The 24,229-nt window shown below is 40.5% G+C and overlaps 1 protein-coding gene across 30 annotated transcripts in view; it reads left to right on the top strand.

Moving 5' to 3' along the window:
* The window catches only part of LOC109904047 (E3 ubiquitin-protein ligase MYCBP2), a 340,396-nt gene extending 316,849 nt beyond the window's left edge, over window positions 1-23,547 (top strand). For all 30 annotated transcript variants that reach the window (XM_031793477.1, XM_031793472.1, XM_031793485.1 and 27 more), the window contains 6 exons: window positions 2,590-2,778; window positions 8,178-8,285; window positions 12,558-12,767; window positions 15,603-15,710; window positions 15,994-16,159; window positions 22,130-23,547. In XM_031793477.1, the coding sequence (XP_031649337.1) occupies window positions 2,590-2,778; window positions 8,178-8,285; window positions 12,558-12,767; window positions 15,603-15,710; window positions 15,994-16,159; window positions 22,130-22,245 (897 nt within the window). In that variant the 3' untranslated portion in view covers window positions 22,246-23,547. The remainder of the gene's footprint in view (window positions 1-2,589; window positions 2,779-8,177; window positions 8,286-12,557; window positions 12,768-15,602; window positions 15,711-15,993; window positions 16,160-22,129) is intronic.
* Window positions 23,548-24,229: the final 682 nt, after the last annotated feature.

Here is a 24,229-nt window from a genome sequence, read left to right as displayed (position 1 = left end):
GTCAAAATGGCTTAAGGACAACAAAGTCAAGGTATTGGAGTGGCCATCACAAAGCCCTGACTTCAAGCCTTTAGAAAAATTGTGGGCAGAACTGAAAAAGCGAGTGCGAGCAAAGATGCCAACAAACCTGACTCAGTTACACCAGCTCTGTCAGGAGTAATGGTACAAATTTCACCCAACTTATTGTGGAAGGCTACCTGAAACGTTTGACCCAAGTTAAACAATTTAAAGGCAATGCTACCAAATACTAATTAAGTGAATGTAAACTTCTGACACACTGGGAATGTGATGAAAGAAGTAAAGGCTGAAATAAACCATTCTCTCTACTTTTATTCTGACATTTCACATTCTTAAAATAAAGCGGTGATCCTAACTGACCCAAGACAGGGAATTTTTACTGGGATTAAATGTTAGCCAGATACATTTAAACTCAGTTTTTCACAATTCCTAAGGTGTATGTAAACTTCTGACTTCAACTGTATATAGCTAGCTCTTTCAAGGTGTTCAAAATGCGTAGGCCATACAACTTGAATGTTTAACTGATACATTTTTTGGAAAAGTGAGACGAGCGGGGGGAAAATAAGGACCTTATTTCAACACTTAGCAACCTAATATTTTTATTTTATTTAACTCGGCAAATCGGTTAAGAACTCGTTCTTATTTTACAATGACAGTCTACCCCTGCCCTGCCCTAACCTATGGGTCTCCCGATCATGGCCATTTGTGATTCAGCCCGGTATCAAACCAGGGTCTGTAGTGACGCCTCTAGCACTGAGATGCAGTGCCTTAGACCACTGTGCCACTCAGGAGATTTTAGCCTCCTGGGGATGCTAAAAGAGGCATAGTTCAGCCATAATCTGAGCAGAACTTGTATGTCTCTTTATTGGAAGCTTGAGGACATTCTTTATTAACTATAATTTTGCCATTTTTCATCTTACAACTTTTCACATTTCAGATATTTATTTGTATTTTACGTTTGAGAAAAGGGAAAAATGGCATCCTTTAAAACTTCTTTGGGCTTGGGGGCAGTATTTTTACGTCTGGATGACAAGCGTGCCCAAAGTAAACTGCCTGTTACTCAGGCCCAGATGCTAGGATATACATATAATTAGCAGATTTGGATAGAAAACAATCTAAAGTTTCCAAAACTGTTAGAATGATGTATGTGAGTATAACAGAACTGATATGGCAGGCGTAGCCCCGAGGACAAACCATCCAGGAAGTGGCTTTCAGGAAGTGGCTTTTTTTTATGTGGGTGGTTTTCAATTGAATGCTAATTGAGTGTCTAATGGGTTAGGACCCAGATTGCAGTTCCTATGGCTTCCACTAGATGTCAACAGTCTTTAGACATTGTATCAGGCTTGTTTTCTGAAAAATTAAGAAGGAAGAGACTTTACAATGACAGTCTACCCCTGCCCTAACCCGGACGACTGTGCAAATTGTGCGCTGACCTATGGGTCTCCCGATCATGGCCATTTGTGATTCAGCCCGGTATCGAACCAGGGTCTGTAGTGACGCCTCTAGCACTGAGATGCAGTGCCTTAGACCACTGTGCCACTCAGGAGATTGGAGTCAGTGGACTGAGGAAGCATGCAGTACTGGTTTGCGCACCCTTAGTTGTTTTTCCTTTCTTTTGAATACGTTATTGTCCGGTTGAAATATTATTGATTATTTAGACAATTGACAAACTGAGGATTAATTATTAACATAGTTTGACATGTTTCGATGAACTTTACCGGTACTATTAGGATGTATTCGTCTGCATGTTTTGACCGCCTTTGATCCAGTGGATTACTGAACAAAACAACAAAAACGTTTTGGGGATATAAAAAGGGACTTTATCGAACAAAAATAACGTTTATTGTGTAGATGGGACTCTTGTGACTGCAACCAGATGAAGATCTTCAAAGTTAAGTGATTAATTTTATCGCTATTTCTGATTTTCGTGACTACTTGGTTGGAAAATGTTTGTATGCTTTTGTAAGCGGGGCACTGTCCTCAGATAATCGCATGGTATGCTTTTGCCGTAAGGCCTTTTTGAAATCTGACAAAGCGGCTGGATTAACAAGAAGTAATTTTTTAAGCCGATGTATAACACTTGTATTTTTATGAATGTTTATTATGACTATTTCTGTATTTTGAATTTGGCGCTCTGCAATTTCACCGGATGTTGTCGAGGTGGGTCGCCTGTGCCAGAGAGGTTTAAACATTAAATTAAATTTGTATGGCTTATTTTACCTCATCCGCCACTATTATGAAAAACCCAACTCGGTAATAATGATCATAGTAATGGATTTTCATCTGTCTAAACTTACCTTACCTGCCACCGGTGGGAGACACCCAACTCAACTTGGCTTGGAGTCCATTTCCGTCCAGCCCATTCAATATATGGACATTGAAACTCAATTTATTTTAAATTGTACAGTTCATGAATGAATTCCAAGTCACTCTCTAAATTGATAGATTTGACCCAGACTCTTCTGTACAGTATCCCACTGCAAAAGGTGTTGCTATTTTAAACACACTTTGAATAAAGTTGGATTTGATTAGATGTAAAAAGCATAACATGACCCTCCGTGTCCTATGTAGGAGTATGCCAAGCTGGCGTGCAGTAAGACGCACGCATGCGGCCACCCCTGTGGCGGGGTGAAGAACGAGGAGAGCTGCCTGCCCTGTCTGCACGGCTGCGACAAAAGCACAGGCTGCCTGAAACAGGACGCCGACGACATGTGCATGATCTGCTTCACAGAGGCACTCTCTGCCGCTCCCGCTGTCCAGGTATACTATACTGTACACAGAATTAAATACAATATGCTATTTATTTATTAATAGTATATTGTATCGCTATGATACTGACTTGCTTGAATCAGACGGTGACTCACACCTGGGTTCAATTAGTATCCGTTTTCTTTCATATATGTGTGTGTATATATACAGTGGGGCAAAAAAGTATTTAGTCAGCCACCAATTGTGCAAGTTCTCCCACTTAAAAAGGTGAGAGGCCTGTAATTTTCATCATAGGTACACTTCAACTATGACAGACAAAATGAGAAAAAAATCCAGAAAATCACATTGTAGGATTTTTTATGAATTTATTTGCAAATTATGGTGGAAAAAAATAAAGGGAACACTAAAATAACACATCCTAGATCTGAATTAATTAAATATTCTTATTAAATACTTTTTTCTTTACATAGTTGAATGTGCTGACAACAAAATCACACAAAAATGATCAATTATCTCTGTCACGTCTGTCACATGTGCTCAGTGTGAACCTGCTTTCATCTGTGAAGAGCACAGGGTGCCAGTGGCGAATTTGCCAATCTTGGTGTTCTCTGGCAAATGCCCAACGTCCTGCACGATTGTTGGGCTGTAAGCACAACCCCCACCTGTGGACGTCGGGCCCTCATACCACCCTCAAGGAGTCTGTTTCTGACCGTTTGAGCAGACACATGCATATATATATGTGTGTGTGTATGTATACACAGTACAAGGTCAACAGTTTGGACACACCTACTCATTCCAATTTTTTATACCTAGTAGAATAATAGTGAAGACCTCAAAACTATAAAATAACACATATGGAAGCATTTAGTAACCAAGAAAGTGATAAACAAATCAGAATATATTTGGTATATTTGAGAATTTTCAAAGTAGCCAACCTTTGCTTTGATGACAGCTATTGGCATTCTCTCAACCAGCTTCATGAGGTAGTCACCTGGAATGCATTTAAATTAACATGTGTCTTGTCAATGTATATTTTGGGGATTTCTTTCCTTCATGCATTTGAGCCAATCAGTTGTGTTGTGACAAGATATGGGGCGGTATACAGAAGATAGCCCTATTTGGTAAAAGACCAAGTCCATATTATGTCAAGAGCAGCTCAAATAGGCAAAGAGAAACTACATTCCATTACTTTAAGACTTTTTCTTCAATGCAGTCGCAAAAACCATCAAGCGCTATGATGAAACTGGCTCTCATGAGGACCGCCAAAGGGAAAAAAGATTTAAAAAGTTACCTCTGCTGCAGAGGATAGATTCATGGTCGAATTGCTGCGAAGAAACCACTACTAAAGGACACTAATAAGAAGAGACTTGCTTGGTTCAAGAAACACGAGCAATGGACATTAGACCGGTGGAAATCTATAATTTGGTGTGGTGAGTCCAAATTTGAGATTTCTGATTCTAACCACCGTGTCTTTGTGAGATGCAGAGTTGGTGAACAAATTATCTTTCCATATATGGTTCCCACCATGATGCACGGAGGAGGTATGGGGGTGCTTTCCTGGTGACACTCTGATTTATTTAGAATTCAATGCTCACTTAACCAGCATGGCTACCACAGCATTCTGCAGCGATACACCATACCATCTATTTTGCGCTTAGTGGGACTATCATTTGTTTTTAGCAGGACAATGACCCAACACACCTCCAGGCTGTGTAAGGGATATTTGACCTAGAACAAGAGTAATGGAGTGCTGCATCAGATGACCTGGCCTCCACAATCACCCGACCTTAACCCAATTGAGATGGTTTGGGACGAGTTGGACCGCAGACTGAAGGAAACGCAACTAGCTAGTGCTCAGCATATGTGGAACTCCTTCAAGACTGTTGGAAAAGCATTCCAGGTAAAGCTGGTTGAGAGAATGCCAAGAGTGTGCGAAGCTGTCATCAAGGCAATGGATGGCTACTTTGAAGAATCTAAAATATATTTGGATTTGTTTAGCACTTGTTTAGTTACTACATGGTCTTATATGTGTTATTTCATAGTTTTGATGTTTTCACTATGATGTAGAAAATAATAAACAATTAAGAAAAACCCTTGAATGAGTAGTTGTGTCCATAGATAGATAGAGATAAAAAATACAGTGGGGAGAACAAGTATTTGAGACACTGCCGATTTTACAGGTTTTCCTACTTACAAAGCATGTAGAGATCTGTAATTTTTATCATAGGTATACTTCAACTGTGAGAGATGGAATCTAAAACAAAAATCCAGACAATCACATTGTATGATTTTTAAGTAATGAATTAGCATTTTATTGCATGACATAATTATTTGATACATCAGAGAAGCAGAACTTAATATTTGGTACAGAAACCTTTGTTTGCAATTACAGAGATCATACGTTTCCTGTAGTTCTTGACCAGGTTTGCACACACTGCAGCATGGATTTTGGCCCACTCCTCCATACAGACCTTCTCCAGATCCTTCAGGTTTCGGGGCTGTCGTTGGGCAATACGGACTTTCAGCTCCCTCCAAAGATTTTCTATTGGGTTCAGGTCTGGAGACTGGCTAGGCCACTCCAGGACCTTGAGATGCTTCTTACGGAGCCACTCCTTAGTTGCCCTGGCTGTGTGTTTCGGGTCGTTGTCATGCTGGAAGACCCAGCCACGACCCATCAATGCTCTTACTGAGGGAAGGGGGTTGTTGGCCAAGATCTTGCGATACATGGCCCCCTCCATCCTCCCCTCAATGTGGTGCAGTCGTCTTGTCCCCTTTGCAGAAAAGCATCCCCAAAGAATGATGTTTCCACCTCCATGCTTCACGGTTGGGATGGTGTTCTTGGGGTTGTACTCATCCTTCTTCTTCCTCCAAACACGGCGAGTTGAGTTCAGACCAAAAAGCTCTATTTTGTCTCGTCAGACCACATGGCCTTCTCCCATTCCTCCTCTGGATCATCCAGATGGTCATTGGCAAACTTCAAACGGGCCTGGACATGCGCTGGCTTGAGCAGGGGGACCTTGCGTGCGCTGCAGGATTTTAATCCATGACGGCGTAGTGTGTTACTAATGGTTTTCTTTGAGACTGTGGTCCCAGCTCTCTTCAGGTCATTGACCAGGTCCTGCCGTTTGTTCTGGGCTGATCCCTCAGCTTCCTCATCACCATTGATGCCCCACGAGGTGAGATCTTGCATGGAACCCCAGACCGAGGGTGATTGATAGTCATCTTGAACTTCTTCCATTTTCTAATAATTGCGCCAACAGTTGTTGCCTTCTCACCAAGCTGCTTGCCTATTGTCCTGTAGCCCATCCCAGCCTTGTGCAGGTCTACAATTTACCCCTGATGTCCTTACACAGCTCTCTGGTCTTGGCCATTGTGGAGAGGTTGGAGTTTGTTTGATTGAGTTTGTGGACAGGTGTCTTTTATACAGGTAACGAGTTCAAACAGGTGCAGTTAATACAGGTAATGAGTGGAGAACAGGAGGGCGTCTTAAAGAAAAACTAACAGGTCTGTCAGAGCCGGATTTCTTACTGGTTGGTAGATGATCAAATACTAATGTCATGCAATAAAATGCAAATTAATTACTTAAAAATCATAGTGTGATTTTCTGGATTTTTGTTTTAGATTCTGTCTCTTACAGTTGAAGTGTACCTATGATAAAAATTACAGACCTCTACATGCTTTGTAAGTAGGAAAACCTGCAAAATCGTCAGTGTATCAAATACTTGTTCTCCCCACTGTATATATATATATATCTCAGCAAAAAAAGAAACATCAAGTTTGCTAATGAGGATGCTAATGATGTGATAATAGCCCAGTCATTGTTGAATAAGTAAACTCAAGAAATGTCCTCTCACCGTCAACTGCGTTTATTTTCAACAAACTTAACATGTGTAAATATTTGTATGAACATGAGATTCAACAACTGAGACAGAAAGTACCACAGACATGTGACTAACAGAATTTGAATAATGTGTCCCTGAACAAAAGGGGAGGGTGTCAAAAGTAACATTCAGTATCTGGTGTGGCCACCAGCTGCATTAAGTAGTGCAGTACATCTCCTCCTCATGGACTGCACCATTTTTGCCCGTTCTTGCTGTGAGAAGTTACCCCACTCTTCCACCAAGGCACCTGCAAGTTCCCGGACATTTCTGGGGGGCCCTAGCCCTCACCCTCCGATCCAACAGGTCCCAGACATGCTCAATGGGATTGAGATCCGGGCTCTTCGCTGGCCATGGCAGAACAGACATTCCTGTCTTGCAGGAAATCACTTACAGAACGAGCAGTGTGGCTGGTGGCATTGTCATGCTGGAGGGTCATGTCAGGATGAGTCTGCAAGAAGGGTACCACATGAGGGAGGAGGATGTCTTCCCTGTAACGCACCGCGTTCAGATTGCCTACATTAACAAGCTCAGTCCGATGATGCTGTGACACACTGCCCCAGACCATGACGGACCCTCCACTTCCAAATCGAGTACAGGCCTCGGTGTAACGCTCATTCCTTCGACGATAAACACGAATCCCACCATCACCCCTAGTGAGACAAAACTGCGACTCGTCAGTGAAGAGCACTTTTTGCCAGTCCTGTCTGGTCCAGCGACGGTGGGTTTGTGCCCATAGGCGACGTTGTTGCCGGTGATGTCTTTTGAAGACCTGCCTTAATTTAAAACAGGCCTTCAAGCCCTCAGTCCAGGATCCTCTCTCAGCCTATTGCGGACAGTCTGAGCACCGATGGAGGGATTGTGCATTCCTGGTGTAACTCGGGCAGTTGTTGTTGCCATCCTGTACCTGTCCCGCAGGTGTGATGTTCGGATGTACCGATCCTGTGCAGGTGTTACACATGGTCTGCCACTGCGAGGACGATCAGCTGTCCGTCTTGTCTCCCTGTAGCGCTGTCTTGGGCGTCTCACAGTACGAATATTGCAATTTATTGCCCTGGCCACATCTGCAGTCCTCATGCCTCCTTGCAACATGCCTACACAGATGAGCCAGGGACCCTGGGCATCTTTCTTTTGGTGTTTTTCAGAGTCAGTAGAAACTGCCTCTTTCGTGTCCTACGTTTTCATAACTGTGACCTTAATTGCCTACTGTCTGTAAGCTGTTAGTGTCTTAACGACCGTTCCACATGTGCATGTTTATGGTTCATTGAACAAGCATGGGAAACAGTGTATAAACCCTTTACAATTTGGATTTTTACTAATTATCTTTGCAAGACAGGGTACTGAAAACGGGACGTATCTTTTTTTTGCTGAGTTTATATTAAAAAATATATATAATGTTTTACCTCCCTGGAGATCCAGATAGGTAGGATTTGAACTTGTGGGACAATTCTATGGGTTTTGTGGTTTGAAAGAATAATAATTTGAACCAAGTATTCTTGTTTACCTTTATGCCAAAGATGTGTTCAGATTCAAGGTCAGGTTCTATGTGTGTGATTCTGTTTTGTTCCTCAGTTGGACTGCAGTCACGTGTTTCATCTCCAGTGTACCCGTCGTGTTCTGGACAACCGCTGGCTCGGACCCAGGATCACTTTTGGCTTCATGTCCTGCCCAATCTGCAAGGTACTATTCACCTTATGTAGTCCCGCCCTCTCGACCTGAGCCATTTCAAACGTGGTCGTCCTACAACTTCCGGCCCATTGACACACAAGCAAAACCATGGTTAAATATTAAATAAATGTGTCATTATCATGTAGTATAAGCACTCTGAAGCCGACACTAGCATATTCAGCATTCCTGAAGACCTAAAATGGCAGGTTAGCTAGCTAGCTTATTAGGCTGTATCAAATGGTCGTTATCCGTACAGGCTGTATTACCTTTTAATTGAAGATCAATGCTTGAAAGGGCAAATGTTGTTAGACAGAATACCAATGACAAAAGACAGAAACAGTGCTGAAATGTTTTGATGTAGATAACATTAAGATATTTGCAGTCGGTTGTGCCCAATGATTTGTATATACACTAGATGACTGCCACTGTGCCTCCATCTTGGAAGCTATAGAAATGCATTTATTAATCTATACATTCATTTTTGGACACATTTATTCTATTACAGACACTTTAAGCCGTTATATTATGTGGGCAAAAAATTTAAATGTAAAAATATATACAATTTTCCTTAAGGAATATTTTTTTTTATTAATAATGTTACTGTCCCCACTGCATCAAAAAAATACCTAGATACAACTAACACTTAGAATTCCATTCATTCCTATGGAGGACAGCTCCTACTGGGGAGTGCCAATATGGCTGACCAGTTGCTTCAAACCCAATGCATAGCATCAGCAATCCAAAGTTTATATACATCATTGGTTGTGCCACAAAGCTAACTAGCTAACCTGCCATTTTGAATCTATGGGGATGCTAATGATGCTAATAATAATAAATTTAATTTGTATGGTGCTAAGGTTATCTAAAAGCTCTACTCTACTAATACAATTTAAAAACAACTTACATTTAGAATCAAAGCATGTAAAAAGGCTGTAGAAGTGGGTTTTATGGCTGTTTTAAAAATGTCTTAGTTGGTCAGGGAGAGCATTCCATAGGTGAGAGGCAAGTGAGCTGAAGGATGGGTCCTCCATAGTTCAGAGATATGTCTTGGGGACTTGAAGCAGTAGGGAGTAGCTAGAGCGGAGAGTGCGAGGCGGCTCGCTGATTGAGATGAGTTCACTGATGTATTTGTATTTATTATGGATCCCCATTAGCTGCTGCCAAACATTAGCTGCTGTCCAGCAGCTTCTCGTCCTGGGGTCCAGCAAAATTAAGGCAATTTTAACATTAAAATACATTCAAGTGTAAAGGAATGAATAAGAATATGTACATTAAAATATGTGGATGAGCGATGGCCGAACGGTGTAGGCAAGATGCAGTAGATGGTATAGAGTACAGTATATACATTCGAGATGAGTAATGTAGGGTATGTAAATATTATATAAAGTGGCATTGTTTAAAGTGGCTAGTGATACATTTATTATATCCAATTTTTTATTAAAGTGGCTAGAGATGAGTCAGTATGTTGGTAGCAGCCACTCAATGTTAGTGATGGCTGTTTAACAGTCTGATGGCCTTGAGAAATAAGCTATTTTTCAATCTCTCGGTCACAGCTTTGATGCACCTGTACTTACCTAGCCTTCTGGATGATAGCGGGGTGAACAGGCAGTGGCTCGGGTGGTTGTTATCCTTGATGATCTTTTTGGCCTTCCTGTGATGGCAGCATTCGCATGAAACTGAAAGCGCGAACCACTGCTTTTAATCAGGGCAAGGTGACTGGTAACATGACCGAATACAAACAGTGCAGCTATTCCCTCCGCAAGGCTATCAAACAAGCTAAGCGTCAGTATAGAGACAAAGTAGAATCTCAATTCAACGGCTCAGACACAAGAGGTATGTGGCAGGGTCTACAGTCAATCACGGACTACAAGAAGAAAACCAGCCCAGTCACGGACCAGGATGTCTTGCTCCCAGGCAGACTAAATAACTTTTTTGCCCGCTTTGAGGTCAATACAGTGCCACTGACACGGCCTGCAACGAAAACATGCGGACTAAACATTTAAACGTGTTAAGGCTGCAGGCCCAGACGGCTTCCCCAGCCGCGCCCTCAGAGCATGCGCAGACCAGCTGGCCGGTGTGTTCACGGACATATTCAATCAATCCCTATACCAGTCTGCTGTTCCCACATGCTTCAAGAGGGCCACCATTGTTCCTGTTCCAAAGAAAGCTAAGGTAACTGAGCTAAACGACTACCGCCCCGTAGCACTCACTTCCGTCATCATGAAGTGCTTTGAAAGACTAGTCAAGGACCATATCACCTCCACCCTACCTGGCACCCTAGACCCACTCCAATTTGCTTACCGCCCAAATAGGTCCACAGACGATGCAATCTCAACCACACTACACACTGCCCTAACCCATCTGGACAAGAGGAATACCTATGTGAGAATGCTGTTCATCGACTACAGCTCGGCATTCAACACCATAGTACCCTCCAAGCTCGTCATTAAGCTCGAGACCCTGGGTCTCGACCCCGCCCTGAGCAACTGGGTACTCAACAAAACTAAGGAGATGATTGTGGACTTCAGGAAACAGCAGAGGGAACACCCCCCTATCCACATCGATGGAACAGTAGTGGAGAGGGTAGTAAGTTTTAAGTTCCTCGGCATACACATCACAGACAAACTGAATTGGTCCACTCACACAGACAGCATCGTGAAGAAGGCGCAGCAGCGCCTCTTCAACCTCAGGAGGCTGAAGAAATTTGGCTTGTCACCAAAAGCACTCACAAACTTCTACAGATGCACAATCGAGAGCATCCTGTCAGGCTGTATCACCGCCTGGTACGGCAACTGCTCCGCCCACAACCGTAAGGCTCTCCAGAGGGTAGAGGGTTATGGTCAGATTTGCTAAATGGAGGGCAAAGGAGAGCTTTGTATGCGTCTGTGTGTGGAGTAAAGGTGGTCTAGAGTTTTTTTCCCTCTGGTTACACATGACATGCTGGTAGAAATGAGTTAAAATGGATTTAAATTTGCCTGCGTTAAAGTCTCCGGCCAGTAAGAGTGGATGAGCATTTTCTTGTTTCCTTATGGCCTTATACAGCTCGTTGAGTGCAGCCTTCGTACCAGCATCGGTTTGTTGTGGTACACAGACGGCTATGAATAATATAGATGAGAACTGTCTTGGTAGCTAGTGTGGTCTACAGCTTATCATGAGGTATTCTACCTCAGGTGAGCAATAACTCAAGACTTCTTTTATATTAGACATCGCACACCAGCTGTTATTGACAAATAGACACACACCCCGCCCTCGTCTTAGCTGCTCTGTCCTGCAAATGCACGGAAAACCCAGCCAGCTCTATATTATCCGTGTCGGATAATCTTATCCCTTGACAGGGATTTGGGCCTGGTCTCTGAATTGCATTATATCCTTCTGCATATCCCAAATTACCCACTGTTTTTTTTTGTCATTTCTCTTGTCTAAAATTGTTCAGTTGGCAGGGGATGGAGTGTTAACTTGATTTAGCACCTCTAGTGTCTGCATCTTCTTAGGGAATTCAAAAGGTGGCTGATGTTTTTCTAAGTTCATTCATTCAAAATAATCATTGTAGAACAGATTTGTTCTGATAAAATACACAGCTACAGAACCTGATATTTGACTCAGTGTGCAGCCTTGTCCAGTTTGAGGTGAGTAATCGCTGTTCTGATGTCCAGAAGCTGTTTTCGGTCATAAGAGACGGTAGCAACAACTTTGTGTACATAATAAGTTACAAACAATGCGAAAAAAACTAACAAAATAGCACAGTTGGTTAGGAGCCCGTAAAACTGCAGCCATCCCCTCCGGCGCCATTATCATGCACTTCTGATTCAATGAAATATAAGTCCTCAACCAAAATGAGGTTAGTAATCGCTGTTTTGATGTCCAGAAGCTCTTTTTGGTCATATGAAACAATGTCCAAAACATTATGTACAAAAAAAGTTAGGACCAGCCCCCCCCCCCCCCCCCAATAAAATAGCACGGAACAGTGGCCATCCCTCCTGGGGCCATTCTCGAATCCAACCCACTGCCCTTCTGACTCGCAGTCCTCCTACCTTTACGGTCTACTCTTCACTGTCCTATCTGGTCACTAAAACAAAACTAAAAATACATTGTTGTGTAGAGTTGAGGACTTGAGTTCTCAAATTTACTAAATGACCTTACAAAGATTCATATCTTCAATTTAACTTGCTTGGATCATAACAACTCTGGCTCTGTTTGTTTGAACTAACATTTTGTTAAGGAGCGAAAATTGACTCATACTCCAAGACTTGAGACTTGACTGGACTGTTGCCTTTTTCCTCCCAGAACAAGATCAACCACTCGGTCATCAAGGACCTGCTGGACCCTATCAAGGAGCTGTTTGAGGACGTACGGAGGAAAGCTCTGATGAGAATGGAGTACGAGGGTCTGCACAAGAGCGAGGCCATCACCACGCCCGGTGCCCGCTTCCACAATGATCCGGCCGGCTTCGCAATGAACCGATACGCCTACTACGTCTGCTACAAGTGCAAGAAGGTAGGCAGAATTCAGTTTCATAATAGAATGGATCTTTCCCTTAAAGGGCTAGTTCACTTTTTTAAGTTCAAATTATTTGTATATTTAGTGTTGTCAATTTGGAAAAAATAACCTTAAACTTCAAAATAAGGAATAATATCTTTATCCCCTAGTGTCTGTCTGCGCCCCCTGTGGTAATCTAATTAGCATAATAAAAACATCCCCATTGGTTAAAAAAATAATAATAATAATACATTTGCATGGGCAATGGCAGCCTTCCCATCTGCGGTCCTCATAAGGGACTTCAGCTCAGTGTACCTCGACTGTGAAAAATTGGCAAAGATTGTGTTGATTATCCCTGTTTCCAGTGTGTCCGCCAAGATGGGATTCTTTCTCTAAAACAGATTAAAGACTGCCTTCTTGAGGACAAAGTAACAAAGCTGCTCCAAGGAATTGAGCAGTTTTGACTGCCCAACAATAGCGGCTCACTTTGAAAAGGCCAAGGTCCGCCACAAACTCAAGTAAATTAGAGGCATAATTATTGTGTTCATCAGGTCCAGTCCTAGCAGTTCTGCTGCCGCCCTGGGCAAGATCAACATATGCAGCCCCAATGTCATGTATAGTTTAAATATTTGGAATGGATTGATAGACTAGAGTAAAGTAATGATGTATCATATTATTCAGTAGCACTTGGAAATGAAACCATTGTTGCCAACTATTCACAACTATAACCTTAACCTAATTCTTCTAACCTCCTACGAAAAGTCAAATCTGATGTTAATTTGACATAAGCTGGATCCCTTTTAGCCATGACCGGCCAGCCCTTGTGTTCATAGACAGCCATATTTTGTTATTTATTAGGACTAATTAGAATGTTCATGCCTAGGCTAAATTAAATTAGTGAGGCCTAGATTTGTATTTGAAAACAGCTGTGTTTTATTTATTTATTAAAATGTTCATACAATAGGACATGTTGTTCACAAAATTATGTGATACAAATATTGTATTTTTAAGTTTTATACTGTGTAGGTCAAATTAAATTTATTTATACAGCCCTTCGTACATCAACTGGTATCTCAAAGTGCTGTACAGAAACAAGGTGACTTGTTCTAAATGTTAAATGTATTTTATTTTTTTTTATCATATTAATTTATGATTTATAGCAGGGATGAAGACGCTAATTTCTATTCTGTTAAGATGAATGACAATGTAAATGTGATTTTGAGCACTGTGGGTCAAATTAGTTTATTTGTCACGTGCTCCGAATACAACAGGTGTAGGTAGACCTTACTGTGAAATGCTTACTTACAGGCTCTAACCAATATTGCAAAAAAGGTATTAGGTGAAGAATAGGTAAGTAAAGAAATAAAAGAACAGTAAAAAGACAGGCTATATACAGTAGCGAGGCTACATACAGACACCGGTTAGTCACGCTGATTGAGGTAGTATGTAGATATGGTTATGGTGACTATGCATATATGATGAACAGAGAGTAGCAGTAGCGTAAAAGAGGGGGTGGTGGGTGGCAGGACACAATGCAGATAGCCTGGTTAGCTAGCTTAGTCGGGCCAATTGAGGCAGTATGTACATGTAGATATGGTTAAAGTGACTATGCATATATGATTAACAGTGTAGCAGCAGTGTAAAAAGAGGGATTTGGTTGGGGAGGGGCACACAATGCAAATAGTCCGGGTAGCCATTTTATTTGGGGTGGACGCCCTAATGCTTTACCTACCCAATGCATGGATGTCCAGTAAATTTCTCAAATGTCCGGTAGATTCAAATCTTGCCGGTCGCATTGTCCGCAGCCAAATTTTCCTAACTGAAACCCTGATGTGGAAGTAATTTAGTACCCTCCAAAAAGGGGGTTAATTATGGGTAATACATTTTTTTTTAAAGTAATTTCCTGATCTTTCTTATATATCTCAGATATAGGACAGACACTTTTAAAACACAATGTATTTTGATGTATTTTTGGACAATCTGTTTTTCCATGTATGAGTATTTTCTGACTCATATATCACTAGGCTTTGGGATAGTTAAAAGGCCAGTGCCGGAGGACCTGAGGGACCTACTGGGTACATAACTCAAAAGCATGCGGCAGGGTAGCCTAGTGGTTAGAGCATTGGACTAGTAACCGGAAGGTTGCAAGTTCAAATCCCCGAGCTGACAAGGTACAAAACTGTCGTTCTACCCCTGAACAGGCAGTTAACCTACTGTTCCTAGGCCGTCATTGAAAATAAGAATTTGTTCTTAACTGACTTGCCTAGTTAAATAAATGTAAAATGTAAAAATATATATATTTTTTAAATACAGTAAATTCAAAAAGTACCAGACCCCTAGACTTTTACACATTTTTGTGTATTGTAAAATGGATTTTCTCATCAATCTACACATAGTATCCCATAACGAAAAACCAAACGTTAGCAAATGTATAAAAAATAAAGATACCTTGTTTACAATTGTATTCAGACAAAGCTGGATCCCTTTTAGCCATGACCGGTTTGTCATTATGGAGTATTGTGTGTAGATTGAATACTTTCCGAACGCACTGTATTTCTTCTATACGCTAATACCAGTAAGTCCAAATTCAATGTTTCAGCAAGTATTTGTTTAAATATATTTTGGGAATACCTAAAGGGGTCCTAAAATTCCATATCAAATTGCCAAATGATCCTTGAACATATCCATTGCATATGTTAGTTTAGGCATAGACTCTTAAGGATTAACTTGTGAGAATACAGTAGCAGCAGGCATATATTTCCCCTACATGGAATATATTTTGCTGAGGTCCTTCAGTCAGTTTCGCTTGTCTCTAACTACTTTTAACTGACCCATTCCCTTCCTCTGTTGCAGGCGTACTTTGGGGGAGAGGCGCGCTGTGACGCGGAGGCAGGACAGGGAGACGACTACGACCCCAGCGAGCTGATATGTGGAGCATGCTCAGATGTGTCCAGGGCACAGGTGGGTGGAGGACAAGGTCCAGCGAAGGCCTTAGGGCATTGACTCCATTGGGCTGTGTAACCAATACATTGCTGAATACTTGGTAGTATCCAAGTTTGTATAGTGGGACACATCTTGACACTTTAACTCCTGACACTATGACTTAAATAATATGATTTATTGTCCATTTCAATATAAATTTATTTTGTAACCTCAGCAATACATTTGAAATACTAAATACACAAAATCAATACATTTTTATACATTACAATTGACACACTATACATCCATGTTCTGTCTGCAGATGTGTTCCAAGCACGGGACAGACTTTCTGGAGTACAAATGCCGTTACTGCTGCTCGGTGGCTGTTTTCTTCTGCTTCGGCACCACTCACTTCTGTAATGCCTGCCATGATGACTTCCAGAAGATGACCAGTGTGCCCAAGGAGGAGCTGCCTCACTGTCCTGCAGGTACTGACTTACCGTGCAAAATGCATCATCATAACATTGCTCAGTAAGGAAAGTGCTCCATCTTAACTTGACTTGCTGATATGCATACTTCTTCGGGATTGTATTTAAAAGTAAACAAAATTAACTAAATACTGAACAAAACACTGAAAGATTGCTTGTGAGTGTAGTATTCCTTTAAGCCCTTAGCTCCTTTAAGGAGCATATCAAGCCGTTGTCAAATGTCCTCCATTTCACTCGGTACGGGGCAAGTTTTAGTTGGTGCCACAGTTGAAGCACCAGGTATGCAACCAGACAACCGGACCAGTACCCTATTTATCTATTCAGTTATATACTTACCCGTTATTTATACCCAGGAACGTTGATTTAGCGCCTATTTACGAGAGTATCTTCTGGCCGGGGTGCTTTGTTAAGAGCCTCAACACTTGCTCTAAACGTTAACATGCATCGCTTGCGGTACGGTTTTGGAAACATAAGGAACGTATCTTTCGTATCAGTGAGAATTCATTTAAAAACAAAAGGTTAAATTACTACACACCTTTTATAGTGTTAGGGTTCCCGTATGGCTATATTTCTATGTTATACAGCACTTGTTTACAGAAAACAGAGGCGACTACCAGTGCTAATTAGCTATCTGCATCCGAACACCTGTGTGTAAACGGTCCCCACACCTAATGCGTGTTGTCACTGAAAAATACTGTCCGCTGCAACTTTGTTAATACCACTTAAAACCAGGCAAGATGGCGTCCTGAACACAACGGTGCAAAATCACCTCAAGATAAATATGTAATATTCAATATCAGTAAGTTAGACCAAATTTTAGCACTTCTTTCCAGACTCACATTAAGCATCTCCAATCCAAAATTAAATCTAGAATCAGCTTCCTATTTCACAACACAACATCCTTCACTCATCCTTGACTTCGGTGATGTCATTTACAAAATAGCCTCCAACACTCTACTCAGCAAATTGGATGCAGTCTATCACAGTGCCATCCGTTTTGACACCAAAGCCCCATATACTTCCCACCACTGCGACCTGTATGCTCTCGTTGGTTTCCGAGAGAGAGGAGAAGTTCCCGAAAACGTAGTGAAGGAATTCTTTCTTACAGTGCTTCAAATCCCACTCGATGCTGTCGATAAAATCCAACTCAAACATATACACTGTTTTGGACAGAGGACAGAGATATGAGCGTCCAATTGTCCAAATACACAGCAAATAGAAGACACAGAAGGCACAGTATGTGGGTATGTGTGGATTTATTGTGGTGGTGTGGTGTGTTTTTTGGTGTTTGGAAAAGTGTGGCGTTGAGTGAGAAAGGAAATGGTTGCATATCCCAGAACCAATGTATGTCTGTGAGCAGGGGTTGGGAGAGAGCTTTGCATTTTGTGCAGATGAGGGATATAAATTTTAAAATAAATTATACATCTAATGTATTTATTTATTGTCTTGTCATAATGGAACAGTCCACAACCCTTTACCCTAGACACCCATCTGAATGACCCATACACTGAAGAGAAGACCCTATCTGTTTTATGGGCCTGCTGTAAGCTGCCTGTATGCAGCCAAAACAGCAAGATAAATGCAGTCAGAGACCTACTAGAGCAGTACCGCCCCTCAATTTTATGAGCCTGCCTGGCAGGGTTGGTCCGACAAAGCCAGGGCCCCCTGATGGGTGACCATAATATACAAGGAAATTCTCAAAGCTGCTAATGAGAACATTGTCGACCTTGTACCTAGCCGGTGTAGATTCCGATAGGGTATCCCCACCCAGGTTGTGGCAGTGCTGCCAACACAGGCTGTCATAACCCATGGGGAGGGGGTCACACTCGGACAATCAGAGATGTGACATACTATTGTGGCCCTTGTGGCACAAAATCAAAGGTCTGACTGCACAGAGATGCTTGGGGAAATGGACCAGCGTGTGTGTTTCAGGGGAACGGGTTGGATCTGATCTCCATCACCTAGGACTTGACAATGGTTAATCAAATCTCACGTTTTTGCCAGCTGTAACTATATGCATTCATAGATCAGGTCCTTTCTTGAGTTGGGCTCTGGGATATAACAACCGTTGAGCATCTGAGTTTATGGTTGAGTGTGTGTGTTTTTCCACATCTGTTGCAAGGGGGTAAGAGACAATATAGGAGGAATCACAATAAAATAATTGCTTGACAAAAATGTAATGTAATGCAAAGGCAATCCTGGTAAAGGTAGCAATCCTTTGCACAAACCGCCGACATTATTACACATTAATTGTAAATGAAGTAAATTAAGATACGTAGGATATTTGAATATATATATATATATATATATATATATATATATATATATATATATATATATATATATATATATATACATACATACATACATACATACATACAGTGCCTTGCGAAAGTATTCGGCCCCCTTGAACTTTGCGACCTTTTGCCACATTTCAGGCTTCAAACATAAAGATATAAAACTGTATTTTTTTGTGAAGAATCAACAACAAGTGGGACACAATCATGAAGTGGAACGACATTTATTGGATATTTCAAACTTTTTTAACAAATCAAAAACTGAAAAATTGGGCGTGCAAAATTATTCACGCCCAATTTGGAACTAGTTGATATAAGGAGGCTTAAATATCCTGACCTAGTGAGATATACATGGCGGAGGCTCAATCAAGCTAGTCGTATTGACTTGTTTCTCATGTCATTCTCATTGGCACCAAAAGTGAAAAAAGTGTTGATAGGGAATAGAATGTGATAGGACCATCAGATACTTGGCATATACATTACTTGTACTGAATTTCCACGTGGGCGAGGATTTTGGACATTTAATCAAAGCCTATTGGATGATAATTTGTTTTTAGCTAGGACAGAAGAATTTATAACTGAATTTTTCCAACATAACATAGTTACAGCAAATCTGCTTATTGTATGGGACACTTTTTAAATATGCCTTTAGAGGTCATGCAATTCAGTACCTATCTCTAAAACCAAAGTAATTTAGGTCAATGGAGTCCATACTAACAAAGGAAATAGGTCTAACAGAACAGATGTATAGCATTAAAAACTGTACCATAGAGGCACAGAATAATTCAGTGGAAAAACAAAAAGAAAGGAGTGAACTAAGCATATGTTTTTGTTTCTGTTTCCTCCAGCTCCTCTAACCAAAGCTAATTGTATACTTTTTTTCTATGAATAATGTAAAATTAACAGCCATACAGAAGACTCAAGTGAAGGTGAATTTACAGAAGAAGAACATCTTGATGCAATTAAAGCCTTTATGTCCGGGGAAAATTCCAGGCTGGATGGTATACCAATTGAGGTATACCAAACTATGTTTGATATACTCAAGAGGGCCGTTATTAGCATGTTTTAACGACTCCTATGTAAATAGTAGATTATCGGACACTCAACAAGGTCTGATTTCATTATTAAATGGAGGCCCCTTACACTTCAGTGTTGTGATGCTAAAATTCTAGCAAAATGTATAGCGCATATAATTAAAAAGCTATTGTCCGACATTATTAATTCTAATCAGAAAAGGTTTTTTACATGGACAATACATTGGAGATAATATAAGGCTAGTACTGGAAACAATAGAACATATTTCAAAAATCTGGAATCCAGGCCTGCTATTCACAGCGGACTTTGAAAATACTTTTGATAAAGTACAACTGGAATTTATATATAAATGCCTGAAACATTTCAATTTTGGAGAATATCTTATAAAATGGGTTAAAATCATGTATAGTAACCCTAGGTGTAACATTGTAAATAATGGCTACTTCTCAAAAAGTTTTAAACTCTCATAAGTAGTAAAACAAGGTTGTCCAATATCGGCATATCTATTTATTATGGCCATTGGAATGTTAGATATTAAAATCAGATCCAACAATAATATCATGAGATTAGAAATACAGGGCTTAAAAACAAATGTGTCATTGCTGATGATTCATGTTCATGTTCATCTTTTAAATCCACAACACGGATCCCTCCATAGCCTCTTAGATGATCTTGATCATTTTTCTAACCTCTGGATTACAACCAAATTATGATAAGTGTACTATATTAGTTATTGGATCACTGAAAAATACTACTTTTACTTTACCATGTAGTTTACCAATATAATGGTCTGATGGTGATCAAATCAAATTTGTTTATAAAGCCCTCTTACATCAGCTGATATCTCAAAGTGCTGTACAGAAACCCAGCCTAAAACCCCAAACAGCAAGCAATGCAGATGTAGAAGCACGGTGGCTAGGAAAAACTCCCTAGAAAGGCCAGAACCTAGGAAGAAACCTAGAGGGGAACCAGGTTATGAGGGGTGGCCAGTCCTCTTCTGGCTGTGTCGGGTGGAGATTATAACAGAACATGTCCAATATGTTCAAATATTCATAGATGACCAGCAGGGTCAAATAATAATAATCACAGTGGTTGTAGAGGTGCAACAGGTCAGCACCTCAGGAGTAAATGTCAGTTGGCTTTTCATAGCCCATCATTCAGAGTATCTCTACTGCTCCTGCTGTCTCTAGAGAGTTGAAAACAGCAGGTCTGGGACAGGTAGCGCGTCCGGTGAACAGGTCAGGGTTCCATAGCCGCAGGCAGAGCAGTTGAAACTGGAGCAGCAGCACGGCCAGGTGGACTGGGGACAGCAAGGAGTTATCAGGCCAGGTAGTGGTGATGTGGATATACTCGGTAACATATCCTGAAATAAATAAATGATCTTACTCCATTACATTTGAATAAAAAGTTAGCAAAAATAGATAAGATCTTGCTCCCATGGAAAGGTAAATACCTTTCTATTTGTGGAAAATCACCCTAATTAACTCTTTAGTCATATCACAGTTTACTTATTTGCTTGTGGTCTTGCCTACATCTAAGCGAACCGTTTTTTTTATTATATGAGATTTTTTTTTTACATTTTATTTAGAACGGCAAGCCAGACGAAATTAAACGGGCCTATTGACATAATGAATATGAATTTTCTCACTTTCTGACCTCTCACTAAAGGCTTCAGTCGTACAAAGGTTATACTTAAATCCGAACTGGTTCTCTAGCAAATTAGAAGGAATGTGTCACCCTATGTTCAAAAAAGGCCTTTTTCCATTTATTCAGATTACAACCTCACACTTTGTTATTTGAAAAGGAAATAATCTCCTAAATATTGCTATTTTTAAAACAAGGCATAGAAAGTTGGTTGCAATTTCAATTTAATCCACCAGAAAAGACCGAACAAATAATACAACAAATATTGTGGTTAAACTCAAATATATAATATATTTAACCTTTATTTAACTAGGCAAGTCAGTTAAGGACAAATTGTTATTAACAATGACGGCCTAGGAACAGTGGGTTAACTGCCTTTTTCAGAGGCAGAACGATAGATTTTTACCTTGTCAGCTCGGAGATTTGATCTAGCAACCTTTCGGTTACTGGCCCAACGCTCTAACCACTAGACTACCTGCCGTCGAAGATTAAGTGTAATCTTCGTAAATGATATCATAAATACGACTAGTAGAGCTATGTCATACATGCAGCTAACTAAAACATATGGAAATGTCTGCTCTACCCAAAATTACAACCAACTAATTGCTGCATTACCACAAAAATGGAAGAGGAAAGTGGAAGAGGGAAAAGAGTAAGAAACTTGTCTGTTGGCCCTGCATTAAAGGCCATAGTTGGTTAAAGAAAATTTAATTGTGATAAATAAAAAAGTATACCAGTTTCATTTAAGGACCAAAAAATGTACAGCCTTGCCATATAGATTGCAAAATAGTTGGAAGAGATTTTTGACATACCGATTCCATGGCACAAAGTTTATGAATTGATATGCAAACGACGCCAGATTCAAAATAATATTTCAAGTAAATTATTATACAGAATTCTTACAACCAACAGAATGACTAAGCTGGAATCAAATGTTTTCCGTCAGATAAAGTATTTCAAGCCAAATTCCTCATTGTTCCCCTTCCATCCCCAGGTCCCAAAGGCAAGCAGTTGGAGGGGACGGAGTGCCCCTTACACGTGGTTCACCCTCCCACCGGCGAGGAGTTTGCCCTGGGCTGTGGAGTGTGCAGGAACGCCCATACCTTCTAAAATCACCCAGTTCTGAAAACCCAGAGACCTGTACCGAACACTCGTTCTTCTTCTGTGACTGCAGGCTGTTGGCTGCAGCCGGGGCCCAGCCTGTCAAGTATTTCCTCGTGTTGGCTCTCGTTGTCAGGTGGCCATGGACACTGTTTCAGGTATTTCTAACGTACCCAAGAGTCCTAAGTTGTGCTCTTCGACATACCAATCAAAGTCGTCAAGGCTTTACTACAAAAACAGCTCTCTGTGGATTCCAGAGGAAACTCCCATGTAAAAAAAAAATATTATTAGTATTATTATTTTTTTTAACTTGTGACATGTTTGCATGCGGCCGTTGTAACCCCTCGGCTTCCATAGACGTTGCACACCTCCCCGATCACTGAAGTGTAAAAAAGTATTTAAAAATTGTATATGAAATACATTTTGCTTAGGCAACTGTGGATGGACTTGGATATATAAAAGGAAAAAAAAATGTGACAGGCCTTATTTCCAGCTTCCTAACTATGAATTCTAAATATTGTTGTATGTAAACAGACTCTTTTTTTCCCCGTAATCCTGTACAGTATTCTCTCCACTGTCGAGTGCATCAGGGGACAACAACAAAAAAAGAGGAGAATTCTGATGAGGGAGTGAAAAAGTGTACGATTTATCTAATCTTGTATATAATGATAGTATCCAAAATAGCTGTATTCCGAAGTTGCTACTCTACACTTCAGTTTCGTTTGATATTCTGGGTTATGTTTTGAGCCAGAACTTTTAATGAAGTGCAATACTGAGTGTGCCTCCTATCTTGCAGCAGTTTAACCTATGGAATGTATGTCAATAAAAGCCACTGTACTTTTTTATACAGTGATAAACACAGTCGTGTATTACCCCAATTCAAAATGTCAGATCACTTATGTTCTCTGAAAATGCAGCGGATCCCAGCGTCTTCAGTGTATGAAGGTTGATTGATGTGAACCCTTTTTTTAGTTCCTCAATTAGACAAATAACGTGGTGGTACAAACTTTTTTTCTGTCATTTTTTTTAAACAACTGAGAAGGTGATTACGCTATAGGCTACCATTGTATTGTAAAGGAGTGCTAACTGAACGTGTTGGGGGCCAGTCTTCTTCACCAAATATAAAAAATTATTGTGATTCTGTAATGCTTCTCCATCATTAGGAGGCAGGCGGGACATATGGGTATGGGGGTTTGAGAGAAAAAACAAACAGCTGCTGTTATAAAAGCTTAATACTTGTGATTCTGTATCTGTGATGGATGGAGTTGAATGGTAATAAACCAGGTTCTCTGTTTCGCAAGGTACATTCAAGCGGACTCCTGTGTGTTTATTTCACCTGGTTATAGTTTTACCACACCAATGCAAGTCATTTCATACAGTATACTGCTGAGACAGTCATCACCACATGTATTTGGAAAGTGATGCTAGCTAATGTTTTTAATTTGGCTCTGGTTTGTTTTGTCCAATAGTAACTAAATGATGAATGATGACTGGAGTAATTTTCTTTCGAAGTGAGTAGATAACATGTTTCTGAACACTAACGCTACTAAATAAATACTGATAATGCCACGATTAAGAACAATCATGAACTAATCATGAATAATTATGAGTGAGAAGGTTACAGAGGCTACAACAAAAAATGCTAATCTCTCCTTATTACCAGTAACAGGGGATCTTAGCTTTTGGGGGGGATCTTTGTCTCTAACTTTATTTTTCATCGTTATTCACAATTTATTCGCAAGTCCATCATCTAATCTTACAATAAATGTGACTCCAAAATGACAAGACATTATTCCCCATTCAGTTCCTATTGGGCAAAAATATAGGTTGACTGTGCCTAATATGAAATAAATATCAAATCCAAAATTCTGGAATATAGACAAATTATATATTTTTTGCTTCACTGTCCAAATACATCTGGCGTTGACTGTAATGTAGAGAATATGAATTGCCAGTTATTATTACTATTACTGCTGCACAGTTTTACACAGAA

This window comes from Oncorhynchus kisutch, linkage group LG2 (assembly GCF_002021735.2).
Source record: "Oncorhynchus kisutch isolate 150728-3 linkage group LG2, Okis_V2, whole genome shotgun sequence".
In the NCBI taxonomy this organism is placed as follows: Eukaryota; Metazoa; Chordata; class Actinopteri; order Salmoniformes; family Salmonidae; genus Oncorhynchus; species Oncorhynchus kisutch.
The sequence above is the reverse complement of the archived record's forward strand: the minus strand, read 5'-3'. Positions and strand labels throughout refer to the sequence as shown.